The sequence below is a fragment of the Zeus faber genome (genome assembly GCF_960531495.2).
Source record: "Zeus faber genome assembly, chromosome: 8".
NCBI lineage: Eukaryota > Metazoa > Chordata > Actinopteri > Zeiformes > Zeidae > Zeus > Zeus faber.
In genome coordinates, this window is record NC_137195.1 from 32560532 (window position 1) to 32573288 (window position 12757).

At 43.8% G+C, this 12757-nt stretch overlaps 1 protein-coding gene across 3 annotated transcripts in view; it reads left to right on the forward strand.

Moving 5' to 3' along the window:
* Window positions 1-274: 274 nt before the first annotated feature.
* Window positions 275-12757, forward strand: part of LOC307233612 (palmitoyltransferase ZDHHC3-like) — a 42568-nt gene continuing 30085 nt past the window's right edge. For all 3 annotated transcript variants that reach the window (XM_080004966.1, XM_080004967.1, XM_080004968.1), the window contains exons 1-5: window positions 275-455; window positions 3025-3453; window positions 4600-4724; window positions 5321-5417; window positions 6556-6637. In XM_080004966.1, coding sequence (XP_079861092.1) covers window positions 3103-3453; window positions 4600-4724; window positions 5321-5417; window positions 6556-6637 — 655 coding nt within the window. In that variant the 5' untranslated portion in view covers window positions 275-455; window positions 3025-3102. The remainder of the gene's footprint in view (window positions 456-3024; window positions 3454-4599; window positions 4725-5320; window positions 5418-6555; window positions 6638-12757) is intronic.

The window sequence follows — 12757 nt, forward strand, 5'->3', positions numbered from 1 at the left end:
AGTTGAGGATATTCCTCAACAGAAATACAAACAACCGCTCCTCCTGCGTGAGCACGGTTAAGAGGAGGGCGGTAAAGGTTGTTTGTTTGGGTATATACAGTACTATTTCTCCACTTCATGTACGGTAAACATAATTTATGCATACTCCGGTACAGGAGGTGGCGGTGTGCAACTTGAAAGTCAATGATTGCAATCCGCCGAAAAACGAAAAATAAGAAGAAGAAGCAGACCGCGATTGGCTTGGCAGAATTCACTTCCTCATACGTCATACTGTGTTGTGCTGGAGCAGCTGCAGCAATCCATCCATCCATCCATTCATTCATTCAGAGGATGCTTCTTTACCACTCCCCCTCTCCAGATGTGACACGGGTCCCTTTTCGTTAAAACCTAGTTAACACAATTACCAAAACCTTGCCTCGCCGTCGCTGGGTTGGCAAGGAGACGCGGAGGAACAGGTGAGCGGAAGCGATCTATGCTAAAGCTAATGGTACATCTTTACACACCGGCTGCGGCCGGGGCCCACTTAGAGCATAGACTAGCGCTAGCAATTTCGTGGGGAATAGTAGTGCTCTCCGGATTCCAATAACCGCACGCTTAATCGATTTGACTGACAGGCTGAGGCAGAGGCAGAGGCTGGATGTTAAGAGATGTTTTACGTTGACGAAGCTCGATGTCACGTGCTGCTGTTTGACCTCTGGTGCTAAACAGTGGTCGAGATTTGACCTGATGTCAGTTCCATTAGAGCCGCCTGGGGGAAAAGTGCAAAAGAACGGCCATTAAGTCGTAATTCTATGTCGGAATTTTTGGGGCAGATTGTTCTGGCCCGAGTTTACCCACACGACAGCCCTCACATCACGGCAACATGGCGGCTCTTTGCATTTGACTGATTTATTTATTTGTTGGTTTGTTTGAAAACACCTCAAATTTCAATCTCAACTACTGTCGTTTTTAATGTTGTGGCAACGTGTTTTGTAGCTTGTAGAATGCATAAGCTTGACAAATGCATACAACTGCTTGTGTGTGTATATATGTGTGTATATGTACATATATATATATATATATATATATATATATATATGTGTGTGTGTGTGTGTGTGTATGTATGTATGTATGTATGTATGTATGTATATATCTATCCATCCATCCATACATACACACTTGCCGGCCACTTTATTAGGTACACCTGTTCAATTGCTTGTTAACACAAATAGATAATCAGCTAATCATATGGCAGCAACTCATTGCATTTAGGCATGTAGACATGGTGAGGATGACTTGCTGAAGTTCAAACCGAGCATCAGAATGGGGAAGAAAGGGGATTTAAGTTACTTTGAACGTGGCATGGTTGTTGGAGTATTTCAGAGATTTTCACGCACAACCATCTGTTTACAGAGAATGGTCAGAAAAAGAGAAAATATCCAGTGAGCAGCAGTTGTGTGTGAACGCTATTTATAAAACATATATATTTATACATATAATATGAATATTACTACTTGAAATCAAATAATTTCCGTCTGTGAACACTAAATAATAATAAGTGCAGCCTCTAACATTTCACTAAAATACAAGTTTGATCAAATCAAAAACAGAGTTTGTGGTGTGGTCAGTCTTTGTCGGGATGTCCAGTCGCTATATTTTACACAATGAATATTGTCCTTGATGCAATGGCATACAGAACCTGTTGTATGCCAAGTATGCTGACAGCACGCATTAAAATAAATAAAAGTCACTAGGGCTTAGGGATGCAACAATACATGGTATGTTATTGAATTGTTCTGTACACCCCCTACAGTTCAATATGCACTGAGTGGGGCTATGCGACCCTTTTCAATAGAAACATGTCTACATGGAATGTTTTCGTAAAGAGTGCAATCAATCAAGGTGTCCAGTTAGAAAATAACCCCCTGGGATGGCACTGTCCCTTTTTATTACAGACATCTTTTCAGACACTCTCTCACTTCCACTCCCGCTCGCCTCACTTCCCTCTGGCCTCTCCTTCCACACTCAGACTCTCCGCCGGGAACACACCCCCTAGACACGTGGGCCAATTACCCACTATCCTGGACACCTCCCTTCCAATCAGATTAATTTATGCATATTATAACAACCCACCAATGAACTTCAACCCCGTCTCCCCACAGTCATACACACAGTGTTACACTAGTTATATGTGGCAGACTACTATAAAAAACATTTTTACACATTTTTAACTTAAAAAAAATATATATATTTGAATGGAAAGAAATAAATGTTAAATATGAAGGTACTGTTACTGTGGCCCAAAAACTGTGATACATACCGAACCATGGGCCCAGTGTTCCGTTGCATCCCTAGCAGGGCTCTATAGATATGTTCTTCTTTCAACATGTCCAGATGACGCGGATTTGAATACAATATATGTATTTAAATTCAAAAGCTTTTTTAAAAAACCCTCTCAGGCAATTGGTTCTTTGCATTTAATCCTTCCTAGTGTGTTACTTATCTAGGGGTGGTGGGCTGTCATGGAACAGCGGCTGGGGCCAACTCCGGATCTGGACTACCTGCCAATGCTGTGGTCAGGGACATTGGTGGGAGTGTCTAACTCTAACATGCTTGTCTTTAGGGTGAACATGGGGAGAACATGCTAACTACATATAGAAAGTCGCCAGTCAAATTCGAACCCAGAACCTTCTTGCTGTGATGCAACGTTGTTAATCACTGAGCCACCACACACCGATTATAAGGGGTACTTCAACATCAAGCATGAGCAGCACCATGGCAAACAGTATATATAAAGCAGATTCTCACTAGCACTAGGTTAGGTTACTAGTGGGTTTCAATAATGGAGGGTGAAAGTGAAGGACCACTATATGATTCGATCAATAGGCCTTCACTCAAAGGGCTGTATTCAACCAGTCGCAAAGAGGCAGATTTAGTGAGAAGAGTAAACACAGTAAAAGGATGAAGTGGCTAACAAAAATGGGACCTTTTGTCCTTATAGCCTCTCTCTCTCCTTTCTATCCTCCTCGCCTGTCTCCATCCCAGCATGCGGTGATTGAAGCGAAACCCTGTAGCCCCAGGTGATGCAGCGGTAGGAGTTGCAGTAGCCAGTTTGGATGAAGGATGAAGAGCCCGGTGCACCGATGCAGGGATGTGGAGCACGGGCGTGGCCAGGAGGGCGGGTCCGTGGTTGTGTCTGGGACCAGCTACCTGCAGGAGGAGCAGCGTATCCCCATCTCCAAAGACATCATCACCTCCTCCTCCGCATTGGCTGTGTGGTTCATCAGGGATGCCTGCGGCATCGCATGCTCTGTCGTCACCTGGATGCTGGTGCTGTATGCCGAGTTTGTAGTGCTCTTCGTTATGCTCCTGCCCTCCAAGAACCTGATGTACAGTATCGTGAATGGGGCCCTGTTCAACAGCCTGGCCTTCCTGGCACTTGCATCCCACTTCAGGGCCATGTGTACCGATCCTGTAAGTGGAGCTAACAAAATTTTTTGGGAGTCCGTTATTGGGCCAGAGCAGGCATAAATGCTTGATTGGAATGACATGCATAGATCTGGGGCTATTTATTTTTATTTTTTATTCTTAATTTTGTATAAAACAAAAATTCAATCTGGGCTATTTTAGAGATTATTTATGAACTAACCCCATTTGTCCTTCATCACTTTTCATATACTTTTCACATGTTAACAAATAACTGACAGTTTGTATGAATTGGACTTTTACGACCTGCCTCTTTTTAAAATCTTATTGGCTAAGCGACCAAAATGTGACATTGACGAGTGCTGCTGTTTAGCTCGAGTGGTACGGGAGAGGAAAGCAGCCGCGCGTCATAGAGAGGAATATAGAGGATTTCAAGTGGTGCGCTTCAAAGGATATTGTTTAGGGAAGGTGTGAGGCGGTTTCGAAGCACCGGCCGGCCGATATTTCATTTGGGCAGCTCAGGCATTGCACCAAAATCTGCGCTGCGATTAAGTCCGGTAGATACTGATCGTATAGGAACCGTTGCCATTGTGGTATCGGATGTCGATACCACACCCAACAGAATTTTCTCATCTTGGAAATCCTATCGTCTTCATACACGCAAATAAGTGTTATCTTATCATATTGATTGTATTGATGTGAAATATTGTTAGTTAAAGGATAGATTCATTATTTTTTTAGCCCAGACCTTATGAAAATCTTGGTTCTCATGATTCATGACTGTTCATAGCACAACATGGAAAAAAACAAAACATTGTCACATTATCACAATATAGTCAGTCTTGTCAGAAAAATGGTCACAAACCATGTATTTTATGAAGTTTTTCAGGGTTTTTACTCATGCATTAATGTATGAAACTAGAAACAGGAAGTTGTACCCTTCATTTTCTTACCCCTGAAGAGTGAAGGCAACCTACTTTAGCCAATGATACACTTTAGATCTACTGGAGCAATTGCAAAAGTAGTTGTAAATACATTATGGATTTCTGTAAATTGTTCAAAAAAACAGGTTCGGGCAAACAAGTTAAACATCCCAGGATTTGGAAAATGTTGTTTGAATGTGTTTGCAATTTGTATTTGAATTTTTAAACATGTTCCATGAGTTGAAAATGACTGTCGATGTGTCCTTCTTAGGGGGCTGTACCAAAAGGGAATGCTACTAAGGAATACATAGAGAGCCTTCAGCTGAAACCGGGGCAAGTGGTCTACAAGTGTCCCAAATGCTGCAGCATCAAGCCAGACCGGGCTCACCACTGCAGGTAGTTAAAAATGGACACGCAATTTATAGCACACCAGATGACTAGCGATTTCCAGATAGAATTGGTCATACTCAACAGCAAATGTAATCTAGTCTGAAAGACAGTAGCTCTCTGTTGTATTGTATTTTTGTTTTTTCTGAAAAAATGTTATAACACTGTATTCTGGACACAGAGACCTTCAATGGCTTAAGAGTTATTTCATTCCCATTCCCGTTTGTCCCTGTTCCCGCTGAAGTCTTTTGACCGTGTAGCATTGACACAATGTGTTATTTGACTGGACAAGGCCTGCCAAAACAGAACTTCCAGCCTTGTAACCCCCCCCCCCCTTTCTTGACAGCTCATTTAGTTGGTTACAGTCTATGTTGTTTCTAAAGCGCTAAATAATATGTAAATTGCGAATTGAAGAATTAATGGCTCCTGGTAATGTGCCTGTCATGACTCAACCAAACATTTCAGTCTTGTGAAAGCCTGTCATTGGTACTGGGGTACCAATAAATGGGGTAATACTTAATTATTTATATTCTAGTGTCCTTGTCTCTCTCTTTCTCTAACCTCCTGCGACTTTGTATCTTGTCTTTCACTTCCTCCGTTGACAGCGTTTGCAAACGCTGCATACGGAAGATGGACCACCACTGCCCCTGGGTCAACAACTGTGTCGGGGAGAACAACCAGAAGTATTTTGTGCTTTTCACAGTATGTACCATTACCTCCAAAGTAGATCCACTCAGGGCGATTATAGCTGTTTGAATAGGACTGAACGATTTGGGAAAATGATCAAACTGCAATTTTTTTTTTTTTACCAATATTGCCATTGCGATTTAGTATGCGATTTTTTTTATTTTATTTTTTTTAAATATTTTTTTTTTGTTAAGTTCTTTATCTTCTGTATTATTCACTAAACACAACAAATAATTCTCTTTATTTAACTATGAATTGTAAAATGGAAAAACCTTCAATCACAGAATATTGACTGATTGATTTAACTTCAAGCCTTGTAATTGTTCGAGTCTGAAAATCATCAAATATGCAGTGTTTCAGCAGAAAGATATTTTTTATAAAAATGTTGTGTGCATACGTCTGCATTTATGGAGCACCGCTCAGGCTTTATAGCTCATTACATTAAAAAATATATTAAAAAAAGGTTAAAAATTACAGACAGAGGCAGTGTTCTGGAACACTCTACCAGACTCTACAGTTGTTCGGGGCTCTCCCAGCAGCGCACACCACACCACACCACGCCCCGCACCGTGGCCAGGCCAGATCACCGGGTATCATTGGGCAGCAGCACGGAGGTTTGGTTCAAGCAATTGCTATAGGCTGGGTGGGGTGTAAGAGAGTCATGGAGAAAGTGCCTCCATTACGCACAGCTTCGTTCCATGCGCACTCTGTTTGTTCCATAAGGAGATGTAAAATTAAATAAACACACTGTTCTGGCGCGCCGATCATGGGCACCCCATCGCTGGCACCCACATCGCTGACACGCACATCTTTGATACCGTCGGAGAGGGAGACAGGTCGCTCCCTCTCTTCCTCCCTAGTGGCCGCCTATCTCACCTTTTAGGAAATGCCGTGTAACATAAAAAAAACATGTTTTTGTTTTCAAATCATAGCCTTTGCTATTTAAAAATTGTGTTGCGATGTTGCTTTAATTTGATTAATCGGATAGCCATAAATTTTACAAATACACACACACGTACAAACAAAGCTCATACTCTATATTGTAGTATGACTAAGGATTTTTGTGTAATGTAAACAACAATAATACGTAATTGATTGCCATGCTTTTATAATTTATCAATGTAATCAAATGTTGATTTCCTGTTTTCGCCAGATGTACATTGCGCTCATCTCACTTCACTCACTTGTGATGGTGGTGCTCCATTTTCTCTACTGCTTTGAAGACGATTGGACAAGTGAGTTTTTTTGCTATAATATCCTTTTCTCTATGTGAACAAATTAATTCTTTTTTTTTTTTTTTTCCTTGAAGACAAAATACCAAGATGATCTGCGATAGAATCGCCTCCTTCCTTTTCACTTTGGCTTCTTCGCCTAGTTATTTTTTTTTTCTACTTAATTTTTATTTGTTATTTAATCTTTTCTCTTTATTCTCATCCATCCTGAAATGTTCTATCTCCCCTGGAATCTGGCTGTGGTGCAGTCAGCGGTCCGTCTGAAGGTTGGTCTCTCTGAAGGTCAGTCATAGCCCCCTAGCTTGGTTAGCGTTTTTTTCATGGTGCGTTTACACCAGGGCCATTGTTTTGACCCTTCCCTTTTGAGGCCATGCAAACAGCTGTGCAATACATTCTGGGAAGGGGCCGTTGAGTTTTCTAGACGCAGTGTGTTACTGCACATGAACGGAAAAACAGAAAAGAAATCCAATTTGTTAAAGGAGTGGGGTGTGTAGATTTCAGTGGCATCTAGCAGTGAGATTGCCGGTTGCAACCAGCTGAATACCTCTCCACATGGCGGCCTCCGTGAAAGACATAACCAGGAAACTCGTGAAAACAGGAAAGTCCCTCTATAGAGCCAGTGTTTGGTTTGTTTGTTCTGGGCTACTGTTGAAGGAACATGGTGGTGAAAATTGCGACCTTCGTAAGGCGTACAGACGCCCATGTAGAAGAAGAACGGCTCATTCTATGGTCTCGAAAACACAATGTTTATTTTCATGGGATAATACACTATTATACTATAGAAAATTAGATTCCAATTCCGTTCTGTGAATTCTACGCAATGCATTTTTAAGTTAACAAACTCCAAAGGCTAAACTAGTTACAATTGTGTCATCAAAGCCAATTGAAATACAGTTAAAATGGAATGAAAGAATATTGTTATTTTGTTTCATTAGCCGCGTTTATAGAGAGATCCCGCAATACTGCTGTAAACAACAACAACATTTTTTGTTATGAATTGTATCCGTGATCCAGAAAGGTCACTGTCCAAACAGTATAGAATTGAGTCCACTAGATGGTGCTGTAGCTCGCTTGACTGCTTTGCACATTTCTTTTTGTTTCCTATTTGTCCTCTGGTTGCTTGTTAAGAATGATACATTTTTGTCATTAAAAAAAAAAATGAAATTAAGCAAAAATAAATAAACTCGAAACAGCTCTCTAAAACAAACTTGCTTATTTAAGTCTTACTTAAGTTACTACCTAGAAAATAGAAACTGTCAAGAGTGTCGGCGTAAAAGTGCAATTCAGTTGTCACTGTGTGTTCGCCCTCCGTCTCAGGTTGTTTTGTTTTTTTTTATCCCACGTTGCCAGCTCATTGTCATTTTGTTTTTAAATATTTTGTTTGCTTTAGTTGTTTGTAATATGTTGTCCATACATTATATTTTGAGCACGTGTCGCAGAAGTCACAGATTTCACAATTCTTTTTAATTTTTATTTTATTTTTTTAAGGGATGCACCGATTTATCGGCCTTACATCAATATCAGCTGATATTTACCTTGTTGACTGCTATCAGCCTATCTGAAAATAAAGCCCCTTTCCCACTTGGGCTAAAAGCCGTACATCTAATGGCATTGTTCCATATGGCGTCATGGAGGAAAGGGAGCTGGTGTCGATGTTCGTTTTTTTTTTTTTTTTTTTTTTTTTTTTTTTTTTGCCCATGCTGTCAGCATGCTGGGCATAGAACAAAGAGTATTTGTATGCCATTGCATCTAGGACAGAGTTAGTCTGCAAGTGGAGTTCAAGTTCTCAACCTGCAATGCAACTCCCTTATTAATTTTTAAATCATCAAGAACTGCTGCAATAACTCTGTCCTGTGTATGACCTGTAGAATGACAAGAGCACAGTTTTTGGTTATAGAGAAGCACCACCAAGCACCCTCTTTGGTGAACTATTTATCATGTTTGGGTCTATAAACAACTGATCACCACTCCAAGAGGGGAGAATCACCACGGGTGAGACAAATAAACAAAGAACCAAACAACATTTACACATAAACATTAGACGACATGTATGAAAACTGGAACTACAACTGGTCATGTGGCCTCCTCCTGTCAGAGTTATGGCAGCAAATGAGGGAGGACAGGAATGCAACCGGGGGGGGGGGGGGGGGGGGGGGGTGTGTGTGTGTGTGTGTGTGTGTGTGTGTGTGTGTGTGTGTGTGTGTGTGTGTGTGTGTGTGTGTGTGTGTGTGTGTGTGTGTGTGTGTGTGTGTGTGGGGGGGGGGGGTTCACCGGTGAGTGTACATGGCTTATCCCCATTAGTACTGGTGTAGAAGTCGGTATTATGTCGTGGCGCCTCCAAGAAGTGGAAAGGGCCCTGAAGCCCCCTGAACTCCGCAGCCTTGTAGACACCCTACGGCTGTAGGAAAGCCAAGAGCACTCTGACCTGCAGCCACAGAATATGCCTGGGCCCCCAGAGGGCCATGGAGCAACCCCCACGCCCAGCCCCGAGGAGCATTACCCAGTCTCAGGGAGTACGAGGAGACCCCGCACCCCAGGGGAGCACAAATACAACCAACCCCCAGGTGCAGGTACAAGACTCAGCCGCAGGCACAGAACCTGGGCCGCGGGCGCCAGGCACGAACCACAGGCCGGGATCCCGGCCCACGGTGACAGACCGTGCGGCCGGATTTCCCACCCCGCACGGGAGCCGGTGGGAATCCCAAGCCCCGCGTAAGGGGGAGGCCCACCCCACCGCAGCTGACCAGACACCCCACCCGGCGGGGGCGCCAAGTGCCTATACACGTAGCAGAGGGTGCTCAACATGGGCCACCTGGATGTTAGCCCCCCCCACCTACCGATGCCAGCAGGCTGCCAGATATACAGGCCCTCCAGCACCCGGGGTGCCTACCTCAGAGAAGCCGTGCAGCGGGAGCAAAAGGCCAATAGCCGCCCCCCCCCCAAGTCACAGCACACCTTAAGCCACCAGGCACAAGTCGCCAGGACTCCAGCCCAGCTGGCAGGGGGGCTCACCCGACCGCCCAACGACCATCCCGGAAAACCCCAGTGCTCAATGTCTGCTGTTGGCAATTGCAGTTCAAATTTCAGGGTTGGGGGTGCAAGTCCTTCAGGCAAGTGGAACCCGAATCACTCAGACCCCTCATGCTCCGCAGACCCTGGTCCGGCGGAGTATTGTTCAGAGTAGGATTGGTGTGCGAGTGTATGTGTTCAAAGCTAATATGAGTGGGATTACAATTTCTGGACGGACGAGAAGCACTTTGGGGCAGGAGCATGACAGGCAAGATGCCAGCTGCCCGCCACATCCCCACCCACATAGCTTGCAGCCCACTCATCCCTCAAGCCCTAGGCCTATTGTGTGGTGTATGAGTTTTAGCACTAGGAGAGAGAGGGGAATCGCGACCAAATCGATGCAGGGGCACAGATGGCCAGGGAGAGACCCAGGGATCCCCTGCCCCCGGACCCAACCATGCCCTAGCACGCCCCACCTCCCTTACCTGGTGGCAGCCAACCTACAGCGATCAGCCACGGACGCAGGGTGGTCCGCCATGTTGGGCAGATCTGCGCCCCCATCAGGCCCGTGGTCAGCCCCTGCCGCCGAGCATGCCGACCACAGAACAGAGGGTGGCAGATGGCACCCCCACCCACAGCCCGACAGCCCAGTGTGACGACAGGAGACCGCTCCCCACCAAAGGAGGCCACATCGTGAGCCTCGCGCCGAGCACGGCCAGCCCGATTCAGGACCCTGGTTGACAGGACCAGACGGAACTCCTAACCAGCCCTGGCACGACGGGCCCCCGCCCCCCACCCCCCCACAGGACACAGAAGGACACACAAGCCTAGCCACCCTGCCTATGGGGCGCCCGACCTCAGCGGTGCGCCGACCACGGGGCCGAGATTCGAACTAGCGACCCGCACCCCCCTGCCCCCAACCCGAGCCCCAAAACCCACAACCACGCCCCAAACCAATACATGGACGCCAGCTGGAGGTACTTCCCAGGAGCACATTGTTTTTTGGATTTTGCCAATAGTTTTTCCATTAAGATGTAATCTATTAATAACTGCAACCATTGGGATGTGGTGAGATTATCTCTCTTTTTCCAATTGAGTAATGTTGTTTTCTTGGCAATTGTTAAGGCGATCAAAATGGGTTGGTGGTGTTTAAGTGGTGGGTCGATTAAGGAGGGAGAAGACATATGGGCGGGGAGAATGGAATTCTGCAACCCAGAAGGGTTGATAGCTTCTTGGTGATGTTGGTCCAGAATGCTAGGATAGGTGGGCAGAGCCAGAAGGCATGAAAGTTGTCATCTATAGTATTAAGGGAACAGTGAGAGCAAATGTCTTCATACACAAAACCCATTTTTAACATTTTGTGTTCCATGATATGAGCTCTGTGCAGAATCTAATATTGGATGAGTTGCATTTCGGAGTTGCAGGTCATAGAAAAGCTTCCATAGGTTGATATCGGTGGGAACAGTAAGGTCTCTTTACCCTTCCACTGTAGGTAAAGGTAAAGTGTTTTTAATAAAAGTTTATATATTCAGGAAAAGGGATTTTTCAAGTGACCGATATGAGTGAGATGTTCAATCATTGGAGGTGCTTGTAGGATGTTGTTCGTCAATTTCGATTTTAACTTTAAGAGACTGCTGTAATTGAAGGAAGCCGTGGCCATGGATATCATACCTTTGGGTTAAGGTTGGGAAGGATATAAGCAAATTGTTTTCAAATCCAGATGAGTAATTCCTTGTGTTTTCCAAGACCTAAAGATTATTGGTCTGTTTTTAACCAGAAAATCTGGGTTGTGCCAGATTGGCGTGAATTTGTTTGGAGATAGTGTGACCACTGAGTTTGAGGAATTTCCACCAGGCTGACAGAGTTGTTGTGATAAATGGGTTGTTAAAGCAATTATGTTTCATTTTTGATTTGGTAAGGAAGGGTAGATCGGATAAGGATAACTCCTGACATTCTGTTTGTTCAATGTCTCGCCATCCATGGGCCAATTGTTGCTCTGGTTGTAACCATTTAATTTTAAATTGAAGATGGTTTGCTAGATAGTAGTATCTAAAGTTTGGGGCTGCTAGGCCTCCACAGTCTTTGTTTTTCTGTAGTGTTGCTTGTTTAATTCTCGGTTTCTTGTATTTCCAATATAATTTATTGACCGTGAGTCTACAGTATTGAACCAATGTACTCTTGGATGCACAGGGGTCATTGAAAATACATATATTTTTGGAAGTATATTCATTTTCACCTCTGCTATCCTACCAATTACTGAGATGGGTAGGTTGTTCCATCGGCATCAACAATGGAGTGAAGTTAAGGGTAAACAAATCTGACAGACTGGTTGAGATATCAATACCAAGGTATCAAATATTGCCTATTGTGATGGTTACGGGAAGTTTCTGAGTTGCAGCATTGCAGTCCCCCCCACAGAGAGAGGCTGTGGTTTTAGTCCAATTTATTGAATAGTTTGAGATAGCTGAGAATTTAGATATAAGATTGAACACCTGCGGTAGGGATGATATTGGGCTCCGTACGTACAACAAGATTTTGTCTCCCTACAAACTGATTTTGTGAACAGTTTCCTGTTTGTATGCCTACAATATTACTGTTTTGATGGATGGTCATCGTAAGGGGTTCAATAAAGATGGCGAATACTAAAGGGGAGAGCGGACATCCTTGTCTTGTTCCGCGTTGTACAGTGGAACGCTGTAAAGTGTAACCATTGATGATGACCGAAGCAGATGGGCAGTTGTAAAGGATTCTGATCCATTCTATGAGTGACTCTCCAAAGCCAAATTGGTTGAGACATGTCCAATTAACTCTGTCGAATGCTTTTAGGCATCTAAAGAGGCAATAATAGTATTAAAGTTGTTCTTTTGAGATATGCTGATTAGACTGAATAAGCCTGTTTGGTCTGGGTGAATTATAAATGGAATTACTTTTTCCCATTCTGTTGGTTAGTGTTTTACTTATCTTAAGGTCACAATTAATAAGGCTTATGGGTCTATAACTGAAGGTGAGGGTTTTGTCCTTATTGGGCTTGAGGAAAACCAAAATGAGAGCAGTATTCATGTGCGGAGGGATGGTGGAGGTTGACTTGATCTCTGTAACCATTCTGATGAATAA